General features: G+C 46.2%; 1 protein-coding gene across 2 annotated transcripts in view; it reads right to left on the bottom strand.

The window, feature by feature from the left end:
• LOC144151863 (cytochrome P450 4V2-like) overlaps window positions 1–26,289 on the bottom strand; it is a 47,460-nt gene extending 21,171 nt beyond the window's left edge. Inside the window, exons 1-8 of one of the 2 annotated variants that reach the window (XM_077683023.1) lie at window positions 25,943–26,289; window positions 22,378–22,794; window positions 15,438–15,550; window positions 15,267–15,352; window positions 13,308–13,498; window positions 7,581–7,650; window positions 6,708–6,834; window positions 6,326–6,478 (exon numbers count right to left, since the gene is read on the bottom strand). In XM_077683023.1, the coding sequence (XP_077539149.1) occupies window positions 6,326–6,478; window positions 6,708–6,834; window positions 7,581–7,650; window positions 13,308–13,498; window positions 15,267–15,352; window positions 15,438–15,550; window positions 22,378–22,794; window positions 25,943–26,021 (1,236 nt within the window). In that variant the 5' untranslated portion in view covers window positions 26,022–26,289. Of the gene's footprint in view, window positions 1–6,325; window positions 6,479–6,707; window positions 6,835–7,580; window positions 7,651–13,307; window positions 13,499–15,266; window positions 15,353–15,437; window positions 15,551–22,377; window positions 22,795–22,921; window positions 23,638–25,942 lie in introns of those variants that run through there. The other variant, XM_077683031.1, reaches the window with a different exon arrangement.
• Between the last annotated feature and the right edge of the window lie 406 nt (window positions 26,290–26,695).

Raw genomic sequence — 26,695 nt, 5'->3', positions numbered from 1 at the left:
ACAAAATATTTAATTAGGAAACGGCAAAGCATGACAGTCTCCACACCAGCTGACAGAATGAACTAGCTGAGCTTTCTAAGTTTATCAATAAGCGTAAGACAGCTCATATAAGGAAGTATAATATGGAGAGGATTCAGCATGCTGTAAAGAACGGAGACAGCCTTAAAGCAGTAAAGAGGCATCTAGGCATGGGGAAATATAAGATGTGTGCACTTGAAGACAAGCAAGGCAATGCCATCACAAAAATGGATAAAATAGTTACAGTTACCCGCCGCGGTGGCTCAGTGGCTAAGGCGTTGAGGCGTTGTGCTGCTGAGCACGAGGACGCGGGTTCGATTCCCGGCCGTGGCGGCCGCTTTTCTGATGGAGGCGAAAAGCAAAAACGCCCGTGTGTACGGGATTTCGGCGCACGTTAAAGATCCCCAGGTGGTCAAAATTAATCCGGAGCCCTCCACTACGGCGCGCCTCATCGCCTGCGTTGCGTCGGCGAGTTAAACCCTATAATCAATGAAAGACGAAAGATTGCAGGCCGATCAGCTTACTGTCAGTCGTCTACAAGGTACTTACCAAGGTAATCGATAAACGAGTTTCTTCCACCTTAGATTTCAGACAACCTAATGAACAAGCAGAGTTTCGTAAACGCTATTCAACAAAAGACCCCATTCACACAATCCATCAGGTGATAGAGATACGCCCGGAGTATACTTAGGTCCTAAACATAGCCTTCATAGATTATGAGAAAGCATTTGACTCGGTCGAAACCTCAGCACTCATGCAGGCATTGCGGTATCAGGGTGTAGACGAGCATTACATAAGAATACTAGAGGATATCTACAATGGGTCCACAGCTACCGCAGCCTTCCATAAGGAGAGCAATAAAATACATAAAAGAAAGGGCGTCAAACAAGGAGACACAATCTCTCCAACGTTATTCACGGCATGTTTACAACAGAGATTCTGAACAGTGGATTGGGAACAGGTGGACTCCATTCATAGGTATTCTCCATTAAGTGTTAATGGAGAATACCTAGGTCGCGTCAGAATTTCTGATGACGTTGCCTTGCTAAGTAATTCAGGGAGCGAATTGAAAAGCATGATTACCGCTCTGGATAAGGAGGGTAAAATCGTGGGCCTGAAAATTATTATGCAGAAAACTAAAGTGATGCTTAATAGCCTTGGGATAGCACAGCAATGTGACATAGACAGCGAGTCATTCGAATTAGCAAGCGCTTATATTACTATTCACTACTTAGGCCAATTAGTGATACCGGATCCCAACCATGAGGGAGAGGTACTTAGAATGATAAGTATGGGGTGGAGTGCATTCGGCAGGCATTCTCACTTAATGAATAACAGCCTAACTTTGTCCCTGAAGAGGAAAGTGTGTATCACCTGCACCTGAAAGTTTATATCACCTGCGCCGGATTACCGACCGGGCCCAAGTGTCCTCCTGTTACTCCAACCTCGGATGGTCCCTTCAGGTTTAGACTTTTGTAAGATTGCACCACCGAAGTCAAGCGGACGCTGACCTATGCGAGAGTTAAAGTGTCTTCTCTTTGTGAGTGTGTGGACGTCAATTTCAGTGCCACACATTTTCGTGATTGGAGCGTTCCTGAAGCCAGCAGGAGAAAGGGTGAAAGGGGATGAACCGAACCTGGTTATTTCGTCTCGCGCGCGCAGGAGCGCAGAACCCTGTTCCCTCCGTCAAACGCTATATAAATATCTGCACATAAAGTTTCTTTTTTCACCCTACTCGGCCCCAACATTTGCCACAAATCCGGACAAACGGGCGCCATCACCGGTCACGGTACCAGATCCGCAACAGGACACATTGGTAGAAATTTAAAAAAATTGGCTTTGGCAGGCCATGTTGCGCGAAGGCAAGATAACCGTTGGTCATTCATGGCAACAAAGTGGATCCCTAGAGAAGGCAAGCATGGCAGGGTGCGGCACAAGGTTTGGTGGGCAGATGAGATCAAGGATGTTGCGGGGATAAATTGGTCGCAGTTAGCACAGGACCGGGACAATTGGAGATATATGGGAGAGGCCTTTGCCCTGCAGTGGGCGTAGACCGGCTGATGATGTTGATGATGATGACGACGACCTCCAACGCGAGTTGGTTCCCTAATCCTATAACGCTCTCCTCTTATATATAAGCGTTACCCTAAATTTTTTTTTCCATCGCTCTTAGGGCCGACATAAGGTTTCTTTCAAGGTAGCCCACTTCGAGGTCTACAATGGGTTGCGTAGAGGTATGTTAGTAGCCCCTCAATTCATGGTAGTGGGGTCAGCCAGTATTGAAGCGGAGCTTAATCGTTGCGTGAGCTTTCTGACAGTGTTGGTGTGGTTGTCGCATTGAAATTTTTTGTAAAACTGTTTGTGGGAAATGTTAGGTTACTACCGCTTGCCTGAGGAGAGAAACGGCTGGGATAGTTCATGTTTTGCTGGAGAGGACTTTGCCAGGCAGGACGGAGCGGTGAGCGCTTGCATTCGAACCGCAATATTGCCGTCTTAGAACCCTTGGCAAGGCTTAAGTACTGATTGTTTTGTTTGAGACTTGCTTGAAAGATCCTTTAGGGCTATTTTTAAGGGTATAGAATGCTGCCTGATTCGCTTTGTCGTTTCCCCTGAGGCGGTGATGCCTCATATTGATCGTAATTTCTACTTAATTGCGTGTCTGATCAACTCTTTTTTGTTGTTATTTTTGTTGGGTTGGAAAGAATGCTTTGGTTATCTAAGCGTTGTACGCTTTCAGCGTTCATGAATCACGTTCGGGTGCGCTGATTGTTTTTCTAAGAAAGTACATCGCCTTTAAAAGTAAATGAAGTCTCGTGGGTCTCAGCTGCAGGAACATTGCACTAGTCCCACCCGCGGGCATCACTGTGTGTTGTTTCTAATTGCCTGCTTGCCACACCTTCAGAAGGCGTGCCGCCTGTCTGGATCCTTGTGGTATCGCTTTCTGGAACCTGGATAGATGTCTGCGGTGACAGTTTCCTGATGCCAAATTTTCCTGCAGGTTCGAACTGCGCCTGATGCTGTCCTACTGTTCAAGCTGGTTCCTGAAGGTAGGCGGTTACAGGAGTACCTTTCGATCTTGAGTGCATGAAAACATTAATTGTTATCTTTCCCTCAGGCGGATATATGTTAAGATTGGTGCCATCGTGGACGGCCGTCCTTGCGCAGGGCCGCTCACACAGTCGAAATGTCACCACTGCATCGAGAAACGTTACCCCTCCTCTCTTTTTGTAGCGCAAACTACACTACGCTACCTCGGGCAGTCTTCGCGGGGTGACCAGTTTTGCCCTTGAGCACTAGAGGTCAAACCACACCCCCGCCTTCAAGCACCCGGCACGAAGCAGCGGCCCTATAACGGTGAGAGATAGGCGGCAGGGGAGAGAGAGACGAGGATGGAAAGGAGACGTGCGCGGGACCCGTTCGCGGGGTGTGGCGGAGGTTGGCGAGGCAGCATCCGCCCCAGCGATAAGCGCGCGACACGAAGGAAGGCCACGAGGCCACGTACGGCGCACAAACGTGTGCGATAGAGGAAGAGGAACATCCAGATATGGTCCCTCGTGCAGCGGCGAGGCCTAAACAACGCCGTGAGGCGAGAAAAAGGAAACACGCTTCTGTTGCGTACAACTTCGCTACCTTCAACTCTTACGCATTAGTGTGAGCATCCTTCACTTTTTTTCTCCGGCTGTGGTGACGGCGTGTTACAGTTGTCTGCCAGTACGTGCTAGAATTGGCGAACCTGTTTTTGCTGGTTTTGGGCGGGCTGTGCATCCAAGAGAAACCATTGTGTAGCGGGCGTATGTGAGTATGTGTACAACCATGGTATTTCCGAACTTTCCGTTTAGTATGGGGCATCTAGAACTGCGTGCACGGGCTAGGGGAAACCTAGAAAATCTTTGGAATTGCGGTTGCATCATTACAGGGTTCTTTTGTATTGACCTCTCTCTCATCTCCTCGTCGTGTAAATAAACTCCAGTTTTGTTTGAGCAGCGTCTTCTCTTTCGAACCCGGCTGTGTTCCGTTCACCCTGGAAACCCGGCGACCTACACAACGCCAGAACATGCTAACGTACCACCTTTCGCAAAATATATTGTCATGTAGCCAAAGACGACGTAGCTGTCTTGAAGAAAAAAACAAGTTTATTGGAGCGAACTTGTGCTCCCCTAACAACTCAAAGAATACACAGGCGGCGAAACAGCAGTCAACAAAGTGACGTGCTTAGACTGGTGTCGACGATTCGAATGCCACGGCATCTGCTCAGCGGGAATTTTTCACTCGGCGCGAGGGTTTCTGGAATAGTCGAATTCTATGCAGAACACTGTAGATCAACGAAGATTATTCTAGGCTGTTCGCGTTAGTTCGGAACTCGCTCCCCATCAGAAGAGCTAACACATGCGGCACAGAAAGAAAGAACGGTACACGTGCCTCCCTTGGCACACACAACACCGATAACACAGACCGGCGCAGCCGGGCGGCAAAAGCAAAACACAAATAAACAAACACAATGCATGGTTCGCGGCAATATTTTAATTCTCCCGTGCGGATATGCTAGTGTGCCATCCAAACGGACATAGCCAGGATATTCAAGAGGGTGGTGCAAAAAAAAAAGCATTGGAACGCCCAATCGTCGCAAAACATGGGTATAAATAAGCCGAAAAAAACTCCTTCGTAGTCTATAGTCCCTGTAAACTTTAACCTGATGAAAAAAAAATAATCTCTGAATATAACTGCGTTCAGTGTCCCTTTACCGCATGATCCCGAAGACAGTTCTCAACCTTGTCTAAATACTGTATGGGATTACTGTTTTTAGAGCGCTAGCAGTATTTAGAGAACTTGGGATCGCTGGTACATATTCTGTGACCAATAATACCTCTTCGAGTGGTACGTTCTTTTACTACATCCTAATCGATGACTTGATGACGTCGGCCGCTACAACACAATAGGATGTCGGTAGGTCATAATTTAACGGATTCTGCCAGGTTGGATGTGTAGATTCAAGATTCTAGCATGTTTAAAGGGACTATGAAAACAAAACACAAGTTAGGTTCATTCAAAAGATTGACTCGTTAGAATCATACTGAGACCACTTTTACGTAAACTTCGCTGAAATAAGCTGTATAATAAGGGGAAAAGGGGAATGGCCATGCGACCCACTCGCACATTTCCCACAACAGAACCTATGATGTCATACCAGCCAGCTCTGCGATTGGCGGAGGGCAGCAAAAGCAAACGCAAATTAGGCAGAGCTTATAAGCTTGCAGAACGAGATATTTGCGCTTAAAATTAGGCCCCATTCTTTTTATATCAGTAAGAATGGTGGGACAAACAGTAGAAGTTACGAAAGCACACGTAAACATAGAAGTAGCGATGCGTACTAGTGTTGGTACTGCGCGCACTATGCTTGACTGCACAGGACTGCGGGGCTTTGGGGTAGTTTTAGACGACACTGGCCGATTGATGCAAGCAACGGTGTCTTACGTGACCATATTTGTCGAGCGAGCACTCTGTTTCACGAAACGATTGTTTTGCCCTTGAACAAAAACAAGCCAGGTTCAAATACGGTCAAAAACAAACCAAAGGCAGAAAACGGCTCGTCCTGGTATGGTGGCGCCATCTAGGTTCACTAACGGTAAACAAGGCTTTCCAATTGGTTGCAGAGTGGTAGGTTCCTGTGATGTCATTGCAGACCACGAAAGCACTCAGGATTTAGCGGGAAAATCAAAATTTTAACGTAAATTAAATTAATTTCTCAGGGAATAAAACATCGCTTGCATCCGGGCAAGCGCTGGGGACCCTTTATAAACACGACATCTTTCGAATAAAACAAATTTGTATTTTGTCTTCATGGCCCTTTCAAGGATTGTTTGTCTTGATCGTATTATTATTATTATTATTACTCTTATTATAATAATAATAGGAGTAAAAGTATTTTTATTATTTATATTATTATTACTATTATTTTTGTTGTTGTTGTTAATGATACCAATAATATCATTGTTCTTTAATTAGAGGTTGATGTTCACTTTCAATCTTTGTGCCTTCCTTTTGTCTTCTTCCACGCCAAACGGCCGCATTCAACATGGAGACAATATATATATATATACATACATACATACATATAGATATCACAACGCATTTATGTACAGCGAACGTTTGGTGCAAGTTTAATGATCATACTTATCCCATTTACCTATCACTTACTCTAGCACGTGCGTGCGTGCACGCACACGCTCCCCCCCCCCCCCCCCCCACACACACACACACGCACACGCACACGCTTTTTGCTGCACTGTGAGAACGAAAGATAACATACCCCAATGAAAATTGACGTCACTTCGTTCTTCACCTCTTCCTCTGTAAGCGTTCCATCCACTATGTGCATGCGGAGAAGAATGTCGAGGAAAGATTTCTTGGAGTCGGCTCCGACATTCCCCAACTTGTATTCAGCCAGCCGTTGTTTCACGATCTGGAAAGGGCCAAAGGTTCTTAGGCACTGTGTACCCGTATATGCAATAGTAAGCAGGGCACTTTTGTGTATGAGAGTCACGGTGTCCTTTTAGTATTATCGTACACTCCTGTTAGTTCATTCATTAGTTGCATTATCACCGTAGCAATTCAACGAAGGGTTTAGTAAACAGGAAAGAAAGAAGTGGAATTTAAAACTGAATTCAACAGGAATATCTCCATGCGCTTACCCTCTTGTTGTACTCGTGGATAAATTCTATGTTTTTCCTGAAGTCCTTCGATGCTTGAGTCAAGTTGTAAATTGCGTCAAACCAGTGCGCGAGATTCAACATTCGGGCTATTACGCTGGCGCCGATCCTATTGATAGAGAGCAAGAAGGATTACATCATCTTCCTGTTAGGCAACAAATTTATTGTTCAGGAATATTGATGCGCTATTCCATAATTTTCATGGGTCTGGGGTCCTAGAACTTATAAATAGTGTGGTCTCGCGGAATTGGTCTCACGGAGTGCAGAGAAATTTCACTGATGGCGACAAGGAGCTCATTCTTACTTTTAACATCAATAAAGTCGAGATTGTTACAGCTAAGGGGGCCAGTATGCAGATCTTTAAGCGTATTATGGTTTCATTTAGCAGACATTATTTCGAAAGCAAATTTTTCTGTTCGAGGATAGTTAAAATAATTTATCGAACGTGTCAGTAAAACCAGGGCGGCTACACCGCTCATCTGTTGGAGTATCGCCTTCCGCTAACGTTGTCGCGACCACCAGCCTTACTGTACCGGCAGAAATCAGTGAAGCTTATTACGAAAAAAGCATTGAGATTAGCACAATGTGGTAGGCAATTGTTTATTGTAACGAATACGAAATGCTGCTAGAAATGCAAAATAATCATTAAGTAGCTCTGTGGTGGCGTGTTTTTTTTTTTTTTATGAAAGACTTGTACTTTCACACTTTGCTACAACCCACCGATGCACATTGGATGTGTATTCCACGTATCGGGAAAGTAAATGTTTCGTAGCCAAGCGCTGTTATGAAGGTCTGAGTGGTAGTACTAGTGCTGAATGGAAGGTTTTTTATCGAAAAGAAGCGTTTCGATCTTACTCGTCGTTGATCTCCAGTAGTCGCATCCGCTGCACCTCTGCTTCATCGATCTGCACCCCTAGCGCTGTCTCTAAAGAAAAAAGAGAAAGATATCGCACGGAAGAGCACTGCGGTATAAAGGCAAATGTATATATTCGTGTGCAAGTATTTTCGAATAATCCTTCTTGATTATACCCCAGAGTACACATCTTGCGTTGCTCGTTTTAATAAAGGCCTACTGCACTCAAATTTGTCTTTGTAAAATAAGCAGTCTATGCTCTTAAAATTACCATGGCGAAATCCTTAGCTTTTTAATCACAGAGAGCGCTAGGTACCGCCGTTCAAAGTACCTCCGAGCAGACGACGTTTGCACCTGGCGGAAAGTCGCCGAAACAAGTTCCGAGTGGCCTGTGACGGATGTTGAAGAACCTGTCCCGTGAAGGTCACGCTTCTCCGGCGACTTCCAGGGCGCTCCGCCGGGCGCAGGGATTCGTTCGCTCGGGGTTTCTCTGCTACACCAGCGCGCTGTACAGCCTTCGCCATCACATGTTTAAACTAAACGCATAGGCAGTAATATGCGCCATTTTTTTCAATGCAAAAAAAAAAAAAGATTAGAAGCCTACAAACTATTCACGCGCTTGCGAACGTCTTGGAATTTGCAAAACTCTTTTTACTTTAAAATGATATTTTACTCAAAGAAGAAAATAGCGCGAAACGAGCCCTTGCCTTACATTTGTCATTCCTATTGCATTTATCCCTGAAAAAAAAAGAAGATATTTTATAAATTCTTGACCACTTGCACTTCCGCGTCCAATATTGGCCATATTTGGGGTGGCCTAACGCCACCTCGATCCTTTAAACCTTTCCAAAAGTTTGACGACCTTAGAAGAGTTGTGTACACGCGGCTACAAACATTTGTGCGACTTTTGCCTCACTCTCTATGAACCAAAATCAGCCTTTCTCGTAGTAACAAATACATCCGCACAAATATCGGCCGTAATCTTTGCGAAGTGCGAAAACTAACGAAACTGCTCCTCTCTTAAATAATAGACTAGATTTTTGTTCGATTCCCAACTGAAGTATTTTGTTTGAGTGTTAGATTTAGTTTATTTGAAAGTAAAATGTTTTCAAGAGCACCTGTCTCTGGTTAAAGTAGAAAACAGCGGGGATAGGAAATGTTTGCGTGCCTTAGTGCATCATTTAGCTGTGGAAGCTGGCTCATAGTTTCAGACCACTTTTATAATTCGATTCTGAATGTGCAGCAAGGCGAAAAATACTGGGCCGATATTCGGGAAGCTGTTTGTACGTAATGTATGATTGATCACCGCCCGCGTGCGGTTTGTTCCCTTCAAAGAGAGCGACGTGATAGCCGAGGCGTCGGCTATAACGAAAGTCGCTTCGTACGGGCAAGTAGCTTTGTAAATCAGGGTCCGCTTTTAAGTGCGCACTTTATAAGCGACCCCAAACCATCCACCGCCGGCGGCGTCGGCGTCCGCAGCGCTCCTCTATAAAGGAACAGCATCCGGCGCCAAGTTTCGATCCGCGGACTTTGCGGCCGCAGCGCGACGCTCTACCGATCAAGCCACGGACGCGACGGTGATATCAGTGTTGACGCGCCTTATATCTTTAACGCATTCAAACTACGTCGTCAGCGGCGTGCGTTGGCGACTCAGCGGCGTTATAGCGGCTTGATAACTGCGTGGTGTACACGTGATACTACAAACCCGATGGAAGAGATGGAAGAGAAGGCGGCGAGGCGGTGGGCTGCGGGGGCCGAGCGCAAGCGCCTCAAGCGGGCCGACAACCGTGCATTCGCACTTTCACATTCTCCCCCTCGGGGAAATGCGGGGGAATTTTTTTTGCAGCTGATAGATCTTCGCGTGGTTTTACTTGCAAAGCGAAAAATTGCTACTGAGGAAGTTATTATGATAGAAAAAAGTTACTTTCGGGCGGTCTACATCACCTCGACTGATGGCAACGGGATGCCGGAATTGCGCCTAACTCCATTATCAACAACACAGCGAAACGCGGCGCTACCACGCGTATTTGACGGCGGCTCAGAGCGGCCGTCGGACCTGGCGAGGCCGCTTCCGTTCCATCAAGTACGTCACGTTCGGCCGCCACTATGGCCGCCTGTTCTATTCAGTTTCGGTACCAAAACGCCAATGTCGCGAGCCGTTTGTGTAGCGCGCGTTGATGTTTCAACAGCAGTACTTTGCATTTGGCACCTTTTTTTATATGTACTATTAGGTGACATTATTTTTACGTCGTCGAAAATTTGAGTGAAGTTGACCTTTAGAGTCTCATTGCACGTCCCTTTTTTTAAGTTATCTTTCGAGACTGTGACCATATTCTTCCGATTGAACACTGAGAAAAGAAATTCTGCGGCATTACCTTCTTTCTCGTTTGCTTTTAAATTCCGTAATGGTTTTTTATGTCATAAGTGAGGTTTCGTTTTTTTAACTAAAAATCCAAGTCTTCATGCCTGTTGGTGCATGTGCTTCGCGTATAGGGCATGTGACCGGAATTTTCCAAAGAAACCCGTACACTGACAATGTGATTTCGACATCAGCAACGGCCACACGTCGGGAAACCTCGGCGCGCGCAACCTTCGGCACTCCTATTCCCCGCTTCATTAGCGCGTTACGGCTGGAAGATCGTGGTGCTATGTTTCGGCCACCAAAGTCAATTGTTTGTGTCGACATGCAGCGAATGTGAGCAGAATGACCCAAATCCCTTGGGGCATTTTTCTGCGTAGCATGGCACCATGGAGGTCACGGATACGCGCCCTAAACTGAAAAGATATGGTCATACTATTGTCCTTGGACATCTCACTGGGCTTTTTTTACTTGGCCGACGGGCTATAAAAATGAATAACATACCCTATTTTTGCTCCGGTGATGTCAACTCCAGAACTCTGAACTAAGTACTTGGATAAAAAAGGTTGTGGCCCTGCTATAGGTGGAACCAGCTTACACGAGAACTACGAAACGAACGCGTAAACATTATCTGCAGAACGTTTTTAGGCTGGACGTACGCTCGCAAATGGCAATGTATAAGGAGAGCACTAGATAGGAAACTTCAAGATCACTTTTCCCTAGTGCAGGGAAAGTGCCTGAAACGACGTATCAATTCTAGCTAGAATATGTAAGAGGAAAGGAATGTGCAACGATGTTCACTTTACAGCGATGTCGGCACCATTTCCGCAGTTTCAGAAGCAGCCTAAAACTACCTGTGACCTATATTATTATTTTAGATGCGAAGCATCTCTTGCTCTCGGCTCCGTCGTCCGTCGTCCGTCCATCCGCACCTCTCCCCCTACACTATAAAAAAAATACTTAGCGGCACCCGGTTTCGATACCACGACTGTCTGGCCGCAACAGGAGGTACGTGGCGCTCTTCCCACTGCACTATAAAATCGAGACAGGAGCAAGTGCTACGAACGCGCCGTATGTCCTTGACTAATGCAAACTACGTCAAGAAGCTACTGATACAACGAAGGCACGCGAAGCTGAACGTCAACGGAAAACGAACTGAAAACTTTAGAGGAGGATGTTGAATTTCCCGTGGGAAAGCTGTGGCGGAAAGCGCCACGCGCCTTGCAGCAGGGTAGGAGCGTGAGCACGCAATAAAGAAAGACGAGAACCAGGAGGTGTTCGATCAGGTAACGCCGGTGTCGGTTTCTTCGCTGTCTCTACATTTTTCTACATTTCTCTGTCTCTACATGGGGGTTCACACTACGTTCCCATTCACAATATAACGGCAACACAATGAAACCTACACGGAACCCCTATGATGCTTCGCATCCTCCTAATGGTTCCCCACGGGAAGATGGGGTAATTTTTATCAGAGAGTTCGTATTCGACTGCAGTGACACTGCCACTTCGCACTTTGCCCAGGAGAGTATGTGCGCTGAAATGAGTCTTTGAAAATACATTACGCAGGATATCTTCGCGATAGTGAGGAACCCTAGAAGTCTTGTGGTGAGAACGTCTGACAGCAACACCTGCTTGTTAGTATGAGGTGACCGTCGCACCATGGCCCAAACTTACAGCACGCACCTTTTTTCCCGGAAGGTCAGTCATTGACGAGGAAGTTATAGAGGTTTCCAATTTGGAGAATACCTAGCCTGCGGAAGCATATACTTCAAAGAGCTTTATCTTCCTGCGCAACCACAACTTTCCGAAAAGTACGAAAGCCAGATTATATAGAAGCTGCCATTTGGTTATTTATTACGGAAAATTTAACCCGTTTTCTGCCGTAAATTCTTGCATCGAAGGCGCGATGGATTCACGCGAACGTTTGCACTCCAACAATTATTCTTGAAGTTTGTGGCAGCTTTCATTTATGTGTACTATTTTTAAGAAACGTTCATTGGAAACAACAGGTTCCCGGTCAACTACTGAGGCAGCAGCATACCTCAATCGACAAACTCCCCGGCCGCCTGCCGCAACTTCTTGATAGGTCGCATATAGCCGCTTAATTGAAAATTCCACAAAAAGCGTTCCAGCTACCGGAAATGCACCTCATGTGGACCCCCCCCCCACACACACACACACGCACACACCAGTCTTTCGAGTGAAACGAGGGGGCACACTACACTGCCCTAGTTCATACCCACTGGGCTGTTTCTCAAGAGGGCGAAGGCACGCCGTCTTTTAGCTCTCCAAAGCCCATTCCTCTTTCATCAAGTGTGGACATCCTAGCCCCATACGAACGACGACAGTTCACGCTAACCCACCCCATCTATCCAGAGCTGAGTCGATCGCTTTTCGCCGGCTTCAGACTAACTCTTATCCCCACGACACTCTCCTGCTTGCCCCATCCTCCACTGTTCTACCACTGATTCCTGTCCCCAACTTCTCACCCAGTACCACACGGCATGGGAACGTCAGCAAAACCCATCCCTCACCCAAAATCTTCACCCAACCAACGAGCAATCGGTGGGACAGCTTGCCAGCACCGTGCTCTCTTTGTCCAGCGTCACCTCGTGGAGAGGGCCTGGGCATCCAGCGCAAACGAGGGCTTCCCGGGATGGAGGAGCCCCCCCTCAGGGTGGGCGCCCAACCATCAGTGTTTGAAGCTCGTCGAAATAAAGCTTATTCACTTACATTCACTCTCATCAGTACTTAAAAGAATACTGCATTGAGGGGACTAATACTGTGTGTTCTGCTGTATAATTATCGCTCAGAAACTGTTAATACCTTAACGATAATTTTATTTAGATATTAAGGGGGCCGTATTGCTTAGAAATGAGAAGCTACGGGGGTGGACTGAACATATTCCACGAGCGGAGGGAATGTGTTCGTACCTCACGATGGTCAAACTTTTTGTACGGGCCGAATTAATTTGCAGCTGAGCGTCAATGTCACACCATTTCAACATACTACAAATAACCGAGGGCGTTCAGTGAGCCACACCATTTTCACCGCAGAGAATGGTTGTAAACACTCCTATTCCTACGAATAAGGGTTTTGGGATCAAAGAAAATGGGTGTGACTGCCTCTTAACACCCTAAACATTGCTATTAAAACATTCTTTTTAGCATTAGGGTGTAAAAAAAGTTAAGTGTTTAGGTCCCTGCCGCGGTTTTTTATTTGAGTGAGGTACTGCAAGTGTCGGATTTGTGGGCGCCCTTTGCGGTGTGCGCTTTCGCCAGTATAGTCAGCTAACGCCTTCGCGTATAAAATAACTTGTGTAAGTTTTTCGCGCATGACACTGAAATTCTGAAGACGAGATCTTGCTTACCAAAGAGTATCCCGAAGGCTGTGAGCCGTACGGTGGGGAGGACGTCGAAAAAACCGTTTCCCACCATGACGTCCAATCGTCGCACCAGTTCTCGAGCTCGGCGGTTCATGATCGGCGCGTAGTCGTCCAGGACACGAAAGTGAAAAGCCGGAGTTATGAGCTTGCGCCGGCTTCTCCACTTCTCCTTCTCACTGGAGAAAGGCGGAAAGAGAATATTTTTGTTGTACGTCACGAATATTCTTAGCTTCAGTCACTGGCGAATTACCTTTTCGTTAGGCAAAAAATGTACACTATACCATGTCATCACTTTTTTACTTCGACGTTGTGCACAGACGTCAACTGGCGACTAAATGAAGCAGATGACAGAGAAATTAACGATATCCAAATTTCGAGGTCACCTGAGCAGCCCCGCAGGATGCATTGATTCTGAAATTATTAGTACCCAACATCCTAAAGTGTTCTCTCGTCATAATTCTCTTTTTCCCTTGTGTCTTTTTCTTCTTCTCGCTGTGACTATGACTCTGCATATACCCCATTCTCAAAGAGGACATTTAGATAAAACCTACTTTCCAATTCGTCTTGTTGGGCATGCGGGCTCTCCTTGCATTCTGAGGCTCGTGTTAGTTTGCCAGACTCAAGTTTGCCCAACTCTCTATTCAACCTAATTGGTTTAGCTGCTACATAGAATAATCTTAGTAATTTGGCGTCACTGCCAGCAATTTTTTGTTTGTTTGTTTTTTCATTGTTGATCGTCAGCCATTTTCTTGGCCATCTGTTGGAAACGACTCCGGAGTTTCGTCTTAGCCAGTTAATTGATGTGTAGCGGGAAGACACAGTACCAGCGGCAGCAGTGTGACGCAGGCCAACGAGCGCGCTCACCCGTCGGAGGGCTCGCGCGCCCCTGGCATCAGTGGATAGAGACCCCACGGCGTTCCGAATAAAACCGGCCTTGCTACGTGGTCTGGTCGTCTCCCTTTCAACGCCTCCATGGCATGCGCTCTACAGATGCTTTCACCTTAAAATATCTGGCTGGATGCGCTGCACTGGACGAACATTACCGGTAAACATTTATGTAAAGATATTAGGGCGTGTTCCCGCATTCGTGCGCAAAAAATTACACCAAATAACCTAAATGACCAGGCCATTTTCACGATTTAAATGCCCATCACGCTCAATATGCTTAAGCGGTTGGGTTCGTCTGCACACGCGTGTTCACGAGAAACCGGGAGCCCACTCCTCTGTAAAGTATGATAACAAATGAACTAAGACACGGGAAGAAGACCGAGCGTTTTTGTGGGCATCTGGAGGCCAGTAATATTACTCCCGGTATTAGTGACAATCCTTATTCTTATTTTTATATGGGTAGTCTATAGGCCACAGTTGTTCTGTACCTCATTGTTTCTGGGTGACCTATTTTTGAGAATGTCCGGGACAAAATAGGGGGAAAAGCATCCGGAGGGTGTTAGTCTTCCAGTAGATCTGTACTTTCAAGACTTCAATTAAAAAATAAATACTCTTAAAAACGCAAGAAGATCAAAGGGAATTCGATATGTATAAAAAACGATTTTTCTCGACAAACGCTTCGTGAGAGTAAGCTGCTGCGGGAATGGTCTAAGCTAGATGAAGACAACTGTAAAAGGATGTACCTGTTCGACCGTAATCTTACATGGCCAATGACGCTTACGTTTGGAAAGACATGAAAACACACGTGTCAAGGTTTATTCCACTGGTTGTTCCGAAGTAAGTGCCTGATAATCAATGTCATCTCCCCATGTCACCTTTGTCTTCTGAAGATCAGGGGAAGAATCATTGTAAATAAAACCGCTGTGCCAGATCAGTGCTAGAACGAGTGCTAGAGCAGCGCTATGTAGAGCAGCGTTACCTTGGCAACAAAATTACCCCGGCACACAAAGAAGTACTTGCATCTTAAGCGGATAATAGGAGTCGGCAATCACTCACATTATTAGTATTCCGTTTCCGATCCATGGACGCATCATTTTGTACAAAAATGCTTTGTTCAAGTTGCAGTTGTTATTCAGTAGACTCTGTCGAAACACATTTGAATCGTTAGGATTACGAATTGTTTTTATGGACAGATGATAAAGACGGCGTAGAAGTTAGTATACTTACTTCGATTGCTTTTGGTGCCGTAGCAATCAAGAATGGTTGTGGGCCGTAGTAAGCAACGGTGACCTCCTGGTCGTGTATGGTTTTAAACATACCATCAAAGTAGTTGAAAATTTCTGTGTATTAAAAGTTGAAGTAAAGAAACAAATGTGGCAAAAATCAGATCTGTGTTTTACTTTGTTGCACAATGGCATTAGCGTGGGGAACCACAGACAGATACCACTTTTCAGGCAGGAAATATTTTATTCTATTCGTAGCATGCAAACACCAGCATTCTACCATATCACTCACACTACCTGTATTGTTTAGTAGCGATATAGCATAGTCCTTGTAATTCTATAGTATTTGTTGTAATAACCATGCATTAGAAAGCTAATTACAGCTGCTGGCCTATACCATACTGTTCCCAAGCAGCCCACATATTTTATACAAGCAGAGGCCGAGACTCCAAAATTGCAAACTGTGATTAAAAGTAATTCCACTGGGCGCAACTAATTCGATAGGCTACAAATGTTCTCAGCGCCACCCTTACTTCCACTTGTTTTGGGGTAATTAAGAGGGAGTTTTACTGGTGTTTTGCACTCCCATACGCAGCCAAGCGCTGGACAAGTAAGCGATCTCGCTCCCGTAGATAACACTGCGAACCCGTCACTGGCTCTTCTACTACTATCGCTGTAAAAAACAACAGCCTAAGATAGCTACAAGAGAGGCGTTATTCGTGTTATGTAGGCCAAAAAATACATTTGACCTCACAAGACAACAAAATGCACATAAGTATGCGAAGTATTGAAAATGCGGAACAAGGTTCAAGAAATCGAATTCTTTTTGAAACATCTTGATGGTAGCGCACTTACACACGGACACTAATAAAATAGACGACAAACCACAGCGTCCCTTTTCTTAGTGTCCGTGTGTAAGTGCGCTACAATTAAGATGTTCCAAATCCAATACCGACTAGCCCGGTTGTCACTTCTTCTACTGGAATTCTTAATTCGAACTGCGCCAAGAAAAAACCATGCCTCACTAATACTGGGCAAAAAAATTCTATTGCCCAATGAAGCGTTACAACAAAAAAGATTGAATTTTAGGACACAATTAAATTACGATGCATAACTACGCCTAATATTCACAGCAAGACAGCAATAAGACGACCTAGAATTCTAAAAAAATATTGCCCGCGTATCTGCTCGCTCTGCTGCAAATTTCGTCAGAAGGCTATAGCGTTTCTGCCGCCTTGCCATCTAACGCCCTTCCCCTCTCCCCTCCCACCCTTTATGCTGTTTGCCTTCCTCTTCCATCTCCTATTCACTTTCCCTTCTGTCCTTCTCTCTTTTTTCGTATACCATACAAGACTGAATCCTACTCTTCCCATTCTTCTCTTTTCCCGTCCCTCTGACCCTTCCCTCACGTCACTCTACCTCCTTTACACCCTATAATCTTCTTTTCATCCTCCTCTTATTGCTCATGACTGTGGCCTCTCCCCTTTTCCCCTACTTCTTTCTCACTCTTATTTTCCTGCCCGAACATTTCCCCCCTGCGATCGTCTCCTTCCTTCGCCTTCCTCCCCTTCCCCCCCCCCCCCCCCGATGTCTTTCCCTTCCTCTCCACTTCCCCTTCGTGCTCCACTGCCCTTATTTCGTTCCCATTTCCTTCATCATCGTTCATTTTAGATGCAAAGCATCTCTTGCTCTCGGCTCTGTCGTCCGTCGTCCGTCCGCACCTCTCCCCCTCTCCCCACCAGCTGTGCGATACCGTGCACGCTTCTCCTCCTCTCCCTCTCCACGCCAGCTGTGCGATAGCGCACGCGCTGCTCCTCCTCTCCCCCTCTCCACGCCAGCTGTGCGATAGCGCGCGCGCGACTCATCACCGCAGCTGCGTGATAAGCGCGCATGCGCGTCTCCTCTCTCATCTCCTCCCCTCCACTCCATCTGCTCTATAAAATAAACCCGGTCCGCGCGCCGCTCCTTCAGTTGCTGCTTCGGTTGAGTCACGCTGCGCCGTCCGATGAGCTGAATGGACGCCAACAATTCTGTCATTTTTCGTCATTTGGATACTCAATCTCGTGAACGTTTCGGAACCTCCGAGATGCTTCGCATCAACTCAGGGTTCCCTCGCGCGAAGGTGGTGTCATTTTTTGCTCGTTTCCTTTTCTACCTGTGCTGCCGCACCTCTCTCTTCTCACTTTCTTTTTTCTCATTTCTTCTTCCTCCTCAATGCCCCTCAATACCACCCCTTCTCTCTTGCACTTTCCCCTCCGCTCCCCCTACACCAAATATGTTCGAATTTGCACTACTTCTACACGACATAAATACAAGCCTACACCCAAATATACCAATAGGAGCCAAGGTTATTGACTTCCAAAAAACCGTTGATAAAGTCTTCCATCAGCGCTTGTTGAAAAGGCTATGTCAGCTAAACTTAAATCGCTTTGTGTTTAGCGGCATTATAGCTTTCCTCAAGAGAGCAACTTGTACCATATCTTTTTTGATTTACGGAGGGGCCCTGCTAAACAGCATATTTTCACGTAGACAAGAACGACGCAGGATTATCCCACAAATAAAATCTCCTGGAGTGCACTTGTGCTCCGGATTAAAATAATGCAGAAACGTTGAAGAAGCAGTCAACAAAGTGGCGTGCCTAGACGGTTGTCGGTGAATCGACTGGCATGGCGCTTGCTCTCCACGCATTTATCTTGAGTTTTCTCGCTTCTAGAAGCATCGAATCAGGTGGAGAATACTGTGATTCTTTTTGTCTTCTCTCCTTCAAAACTCTCTCTAGAGTAATGATCGCAAGGCTGCATCCTTTCTTTATCCAAAAGATTGCCGATGCGGCATGCGACAGAAGAAAACGCGCGCTTAGCATGAAACACAGGATGGGATAAGATAGCCTAGCGCGGCCACGCTGGGCCACTCTCGGCTATTAACAATATAAATAAGCTAATCAGACGGTACCGTTCGCGACAATGACATCTAACATTCGCCCATTCCCTGGCGATTGCGTACAGTCATCTACAGGTTTAGCTGGAGCATCACATCTGACCTTAGCGTGTAATATCTCAAAAGTTCCTAACAAAAACTGTTCGAACATATGTGGAGGATTTAAGAGCCCCCTTAATCTTGAAAGAAATGCAGCAGTTAGGACTAAATTACCCCACACCAAAGCAGAAGGACACGGTAAGTGGGTAAAGCGTTGTTCCAGCTAAGCCTGTGGGCGATCGACTGCACTTTATTACCCTATTCTATCGTCAGTGATACAGAATTTCTGCAAAATGACAAGTTTAAAATTGCTGTGTGATGTGAGAAGAGGCTGAGACTTCTGAACCTCACAAGTCATCGCTCGTTTTCCTGCAAAGGCGTCTCAATCCCGGAACCTATAGTTAATACGGTTCTGCGACTTTTTCTCTTTCGTCCTTCTAAATACTTCTACATTACAATCCTTCGGTTCTAACCAGGGCAAGACGTGAAACTAAAATAAGTAACGATGCTGTCTTCACGCTTGGTTTTACGCGGCAAAACCTATCGCGTGAGCAATCGGCTCTTAAAACAATTACCTACAATTGACACGTAAGGCCCAAGTTCGAATGTGTTTCAGCTCTGCGGGATACCCTTCAAATGAACCTGATCGCCTCAATTGCTTTCATGGAAAACACAGCGGCCGGGTTTATTTTCTCTGTAGATTCGTACGAAACCCATGACGGAAACCTAGTAACTAAGGTTGAGCTGCCTCATCTTCAAAAGGACCGCAAAATAACCAGGCACTGTCTTTTTGTAAAATGGGCCTTGGCTTACCTCCCAGCTGTTTCATCAATTAAGCCCACCGCTTCTATAAGCTCACCACAAATCGGGACTGCGACGGTTCTGATAAGTGATCCTATTGTCGCGAAGCGGAGTTTTGTTGATTTTTTCTGTTTGTTTTGAGTTCTGTTCCCACCGCCAGGGCTCTTCCTCCAAAGTGTTGTGTGTGAAAGCGCTTCGAACGCGGCTGGGCCCTGGCCCTTTTTTCTGAGAAACGGCTCCGGCGCGTGTGTCTGCCCGTCGGCCGATCAGGGGACGACGGCTGTTGAGGAGAGCGAGCCGCCGTTTCGGCTTCTGTTACCGCGGCCGCGGCGTTCCATTCCCCCCCGTGGCGTGTGCGCTGGTCGCGTTCGGGCTCCGTGTCTTCAGTGTTCTTCCGACGACCTTCCCTTTCCCCCTGTTTACTTTAGTGCGCTTTTTCTAAACTACTTTCTTTACACGCGTGGTTCTCCGAGTGCGCGTTTTCGAGTCGAAACCTTGTGTCTGTGTTTTTGGTCCTTTTCACTTTGGCGGGGACATGCCTGATTGGAGCTAAGAAGCGTCTTCCTGATTGGCTGCGGGTGTGCCTTAGCCTTTTTCCACGCAGTCCGCACACGCTAGGATGCGCTTTTTCCCCCAATTCGTCCCCCCAAAGCAAATATAACGCGGCTCCGATGGCTATTGAGGGCGAGCGAGCGGCGAGAGGGCGGCCTGCACCAGCTCACTTCAGAATCTCTGCCGCCCGTCGTCGTGCCCTCCCGCCGGGAGCCCTTCGCCCGCCAGCTATGTCCCGCTAAGTACCCTTAATCTTTTGACTGTATTTCTCATCTATGTAATAAGTGTAATTGTTTCAAGTTTGTATGTGCTAAATGTCACCAATGCATCAGTAAAGTAAACAAGTTAACCTTTAAAACTTCTTCGATGCCTCGACCTCTTCATTCTGATCGGCATGCAACAGTAGCGGCAGTATGTAACCAAAATACTACGTTGCACTATACCGATCCCGAACCCATACAGTGAGGCAGGCACCTTTACTCTCTCTTTTTTTTGTGAATGCGGCCGAGATAACCTTCTAACTCGCGCAACCGGACATTGCAACCCACCACCATTAAAGGCTTCCTGCCTGCCACGGAATAAATTCTCTCTTAAGCCTTTTTGCGTTACATTCACCCCTCATGAAACTTTAAAAACAGGGTGTTGGAGGTATAAAAATGAGAAACAATAATTTTGCTAAACTGTGTTCCTCTATATCTAAAATTAATTATATTAAAAGTACTTCTCCTGAAAACGTTCAACACGGACGCGTTGAAGGTCCCAGGAAACTTTGGACGATTTGGAGCATCATCTGACATGAGCAGGAGGTAGCCGAATACAATACGCAGGCCAGCGAATGGCATGTGTGTGTTCGAAGACAACGGCAACATGTATTCAGATGCAAATCTTCTTGGCGAACAGGAGTAGCCTCGTCTCGCCAAAAATATGTATGGAACAATCTCGCCGTCTGAGTACATGTTGCCGTGGTCTTTGAACACGGCAACGTGTACTCAGACGCAAATCTTCTTTCAAAAGCGAAACGGCGGGTCTGCCTCTCCCCAGTCTCCATCCGGGAAGGTCATAAATTGTAAGGAGCCTAGGCAATCCGCTGTCGCTGCCACGCTGGAGGTTTCCCTCAGATAACCTGGCGCCGACCGCATCAGCGTACCGTACGCTTCCGCCATGGCTGCCCACATCCAAGTTGAGCGAGTATTCACTTTTACGCACATTATGAAAACATCACAAACAGGAGAAGTAAAGGGCCAAAGACGGTGCTGACTAATAACCTGACCTTATTTCGTGCACAGCCAAAAACATGCAACAAATACTAAACAAAATAAAAGACACTGCATCGGCCTCAAAGGCAAATGACGTGTGACAACATGTATACCTTATGCCACACTAATCTTTCAGGTAATTTCTTTCTCCAGTCGGGAAACGGAGGGTTCACTGACACACGTGGGACTTTGCTTGTGTATGACAGCGGCGCATTTGTTGTATTGGAGAACAAGAACTTCCGTGGTGATAGATTAGGCTTCATACGCAAGAAGTGTTCGTTTTTTTTTTTTTTTCTTGCGGAGTTTCATTAAACTAGATCCGGTCCAATTTCAGATTCTTTTTGTGGGGGCGTTAGGGTGAAGGATTCTGTATCTCAGCAGGAGGTCGAATGCTCGAATACAAGCTTCAACCTCCGCCAGACGAATTCAGTGTATGGCCACAAATTCTCTCTAGTGTAAAGTAAAAAAAAGAATCCTGTGGAAATTTAAGCACTCAGTTTACCGTAAATTTCTACACGTCGGCGTGTCCCATAAGGGACCTGTTTCACAGAAGATGAATTGCTCACTGTAAAGGGAAATATACCTCACCAGGGCGGTACTCGATATTGATCCTGACCAGGTAATTCTTGTCGGTGTACTACACAACACATTTTTTTTAAAGGAGCACATTGTTGAAGGAAGCAGACAGAGATTAATGCTGTAAAACACCCTAACATTTATTATGCTCTGCAAAAGCGCAACGCGCAGAGTTGTCCGGGAGAAATGCCGCATACAGCTGACGGGACTGAACCGAAGCGCGGTATTCTTCGGCGACTTTGTTTCTTTTACTAGACCGATTTTTGTTAGAAAAGAAACCAATTACGCTGTCGCAGGACTGACAGATATAGTTTTTCCATACACGAAACAATGAATTCTTTCGATGGATTTTTTTTTTGATCAGTCTAAAAGTGGTCGCCTCTGTTGTTACTAAGCCTGGCTACCGCTACATCAGCGATTTCCGCTGGTGAAAAATCGCAGAAAACGGAGGAAAAAGGGCGAGACAGTTTCACTAGGCGAGGCCAGATCTACTGGAGAAGCTGGTGATCTAATTCAGTGGAGCAGCGTTGATGGGCTTTCAGTGCTGCTTAAGGAGTGCGGCACAACGGGCTCCTTGTAAGGAGCGTTGGGTAATCCCACGCCTGAGTAACGTTAGCAGTAAGATGATGTTCTGGGCGTCCAGTTTTTGGTCTACGTCAACAGCGGACACGAAGGTGCTGCGGTCGACGTAGCACTCACGGCTTCGCTGACGAAATACAAATGAAAACTGTTTTATTCTGCAGTATGCGCAAACTAGCGCATTTTCTGCGTTTTAACACTTACTTGCGGTTTCTTCAAGGTTGGGGTCCATTTTGGCCAGGCTCAGCCACATTTCGACGGCGAGTGAGAAGGGCCACCGCTGTTTGGGGTGCGGCACGTTGCGCAGGCACCAGTACATGCGCATCCAGCGGGCCAAGGCCACGACAATCTTCGCCAGAAGAGCTACGAGCAGGGTGAGAAGCACCAGGGTGGCCGCCTGGCTGGAACCCGCCGTGGGTGCGGACAGCAGCATCGTCTCGTATGCCGTCATGGCGGGATCGTCGCTGGCAGGTATCCTCGGGGTAGGCGTTAGGTTTGCCTTGTGTGCGTAGGCGTAAAACTGTCGGTTTTGCGCCACGCGTGCAGCAGCGGTGGCGGGCCCCTTTCGCTCAGAGGAAGACTTTCTGCCCAGAGCAAACAATGAACGCCGCACGCTGGGCTCTGAAAGAAGATTGAACGGAAGGATGGGGGGAAGGTGGGGGAGGGACAGCAGGAGACCTCGATAGGTGCGAACAGGAAGGTGCCTTGAAAAATGAATCCTCGTTGAGAAGCCTTCGGCTGTACTTACTTCCCTCGGGAGATTCGTTTCATGTGAATCTGTCCAAACATCGGCACTACGGCAAATAGACTTGCACGGATTCGCTCCGGTGAGCTGGAATAAAGACGACTCTTGTTTCGCTCGTCTCGTCTGCAGCGTCGCGTACCTTCCCCCCGTTTTTATAACGTTTATTCCTGTGACTCACCCTACTACAAACGCAACGCATCTTAGTTCGAATACTTCGGGAGAGGATGTGGGGTTCACTCTTTCAAGTGTTGACATACATATGGACAGGCATTGTAACGGGGGCGATTTGGGAGAGAGGGATGGGGTGCTTTAGGATTGCAATCCTTCTGCCGGCACTGTCAATGCCGAAAGGTAATCTACTCTGACAGTGTAACCGGCTCGGTAACCCACCATAGGAAATCGAGTAAAAGAAATACCATTCAAAGCAAACACGTTCTAGATGTGTGAATGAAAAGTAAATTAAGGCCATACTGGCTTATATACACTGACAATGTTGCCTGCAATGTATTCACTACACCATGAAAACCAGCACAAGAAAGGACATGCAAAGCTAAGAAGATCTGGGCGTATGCGTAAATGTGTAGTTATGGTCATATCAACGCCACGACGTTCCTATTGGATTCGCCTCGCATTTTAGAGTTGTTTGGGTTTAGCATCGACAACGCAATTGTTAAAGGAGGGAAAAAATAGTATACGGTTTTCGAACATTTTATTTTGAAGCAAATCTATGAATACCCAAAAAAAAAACGATTTACTAGTCCAAATGCACCCTTACCAATTAAAAGGTGTAGCGCCATAACGTTCCTTCGGAAAACGCGGTAGACGCCGAATTCTGATCGAAAAAAACTGGAGCGCAACTTGGAGAACGACATAAGAAAGATTGACGGGACAAGCGCTCACTCGCAACTAATATTTATTTGCAGCATCATCTCGTATTTACACAGCTATCACTGGGAGCATGCGCATTGGAATACACTATGCATAAAGAACCAAGCAGATGATAGCCACAATCAAAGTGGTGTTTCCAAATATTCAAACTATGCGACACGCAAAAGCACCGATGTGTCGCTGACGCACTGGTCCCCTTTTTTCTTAATATAAAAAGCTTCCAAGAGCTCCCTCGCTACTGCACTTGCACTCCTACCGAAAATTTGAATCCGCTCAAAGAGAGGTCTGCATATTGTTTCCAATGAGCTGACCGGCCTGCAGTCTTCACAATGCCCGGGTAAATGCCAATGAATAAGACCAGAAACAAAAATAATCTGAACAAAAATTCGACGACAAACATGCAGAGGAATTCGTTACGGTTGCGAAAAGAGTTGTCTACGATATACCGTTGACGTCTACGCTGGCGGGAAAGGTCGATGCATCAATGGGTGCTTGCGGTAACAGGTCCTTTGGGAAAAAAAACAAAACTGCGCCGCATTTGGCTTTTCACCGCAAACACTATAATTCTGCAGCTATACAAAAACACACAAAAAAGAGCGGGGGAAAATCAGAGACGCATTGGTTGCACCATCCACGGAACATAGATCGAGCGAAAGCGCATTGTGTCATCAAGGGTACTGTGAAGGCTTTGGGCGATTTCAAATGTCTTGCTTTGACCCCAGCATGCACTGCGGGCGGTAGCCTCAGTAAACATGCTCGGCGGCGACATCAAGTCCAAAGGTTTGCTTTTAGTGGACGTCCTATGGGCGTGCCATAGTCGGTAAAAAATTGTAGCAGCCACCAGGAGGACCCAGGTTATACGCCGACCTTGGCAATGTGTCCCTTTCTTTCTCAAATGTGATTGTTATGTATCCCTCCTGATGCAATGCCTGCAAAGGCGAAGCAAGAATAAATAAATAAATAAATAAATAAATAAATAAATAAATAAATAAATAAATAAATAAATAAATAAATAAATAAATAAATAAATAAATAAACAAATAAATAAATAAATAAATAAATAAATAAATAAATAAATAAATAAATAAATAAATAAATAAATAAATAAATAAATAAATAAATAAATAAATAAATAAATAAAATAAAATAGAATAAAATAAATAAATAAATAAATAAATAAATAAATAAATCTTGTCGTGCGCTGTTTTCATCGTACGCAGGGACGCAGTCGATAATGGTAGCGTGAACTGGCGCCAAACGTGGTGGTTGGCATAATCAAAATGCTCACACTACGAACGATGCCCTTTCTATACCAAGGGTTCGCGCAAACTCTGGTTAACTTATTTCAACTGCGCACACGCGGACCGTCGCCAGGATGCGCAGCATGCGCTGAAAGCGACGCACTCAGTTGTTCGTAATTCACTTATCGCGATAGTACTGAGAATACGCACAAGTCCTTAACTCGATGGCTCCCTAGCTACACTGAACGTTTGCCAACTCGCCGAGCTTCCAGTTCACTGAAACGTCGAAATTTATACCGCGTGGGTATTTTGACGCAGTGGTTTCGTGTGTAGTAGCAAATCTGCTACCCGCCGCGGTGGCTCAGTGGCTAAGGCGTTGCGCTGCTGAGCACGAGGTCGCGGGTTCGATTCCCGGCCGCGGCGGCCGCTTTTCTGATGGAGCCGAAAAGCAAAAACGCCCGTGTGTACGAGATTTCGGCGCACGTTGAAGACCCCTAGGGGGTCAAAATTAATCCGGAGCCCTCCACTACGGCGGGCCTAATCGCCTGCGTTGCGTCGGCGCGTTACAACCTACAATCAATCAATCAATCATATCTGCTAAGTTATACTTCCGATAAATATGAATCTTTTAAGCTGACGGTTCGAACAGTGAAGCTTGAGTTGGTACCTGTCCCAGCATTGCGTCAGCGTTTCCATAGTCTGCTTAGAATGAACCTGAGTTTTAATTGCTAATTTTCGCAACAAGCTTAGCCCTGCGCCTATTCAAGGTTTTCGTTGCCTCTAATAGAACAGGCCCGGGAGACACTCTTGTCGTGAGTGACAATGGAAAATTCACCGCTTGTGGACACGAAATTACTAAATAAATGCTCGTAAAAAGCAATCCAAGGGCACTTACCTGTATTTCCATTCCAGCTGCTTGGGCCGAAGATTCCTTTCGAACCGTCGGTCATTTTTTTCCGGAAGCTACGGCTCATAAGAATGCGCTTTGCTAACACCCAACACACAATAGTACAGATAACTTTCGTCTTCTGCCTCGCCCAGCCCACTAGAACTTCTGCGCTGAGAAGTTTGACACTCTGGGGTGGCTGGCTTGAGCGAACGCTTCTTTCGTGCCGACTTACTCCACCGAAAGGTGCGTGTTGACGCCCCTTGTCGCACAGAGACTCCTAGTAAGCTCGCCTGCTTCCGCATTTTGTGGCTCCAGTTGCATTGGTTTTAATGGAATGACACCTGGTTAGCAAGGTACGTCACGATGGCACATCTCTCGCTTTCTAGCCGGTGTACTGGGTGGCATCTTCGTCAAATAGCACGGGGTCGCGTGCTGAGACGGGTGATTCGTCATCGGGCTGTCATTGAAGCGACCCCCTTTTGATGGCGTCGTTGGTTTCGCCATGGGTTACGGCGGTATTCTTCACTTATAGCTTTGACGCGGCCTTCCAACGAGATGCAGTAGAGACTAATTTCACTTCTGTTTCGCAACGTTGCAATAGGTGGCGTATGCCGACACGCCGAAATGATTTGCGTATGCGGGCAGAATTCAATTATAAGCTCAGCTTGTAAACACCTGTGGGAGTTCTTCCACCATTCCCTCACTATTTCCTGAACTATGCTTTCGTGGCTTAGCTATAATCATATTGTACCGACTTAG

The sequence above is a fragment of the Haemaphysalis longicornis genome, unplaced genomic scaffold (assembly GCF_048455015.1).
Source record: "Haemaphysalis longicornis isolate Haplotype H1 unplaced genomic scaffold, Haemaphysalis longicornis Haplotype H1 scaffold_1, whole genome shotgun sequence".
Taxonomy (NCBI): Eukaryota; Metazoa; Arthropoda; class Arachnida; order Ixodida; family Ixodidae; genus Haemaphysalis; species Haemaphysalis longicornis.
This window is presented reverse-complemented; position numbering and strand designations above follow the sequence as displayed.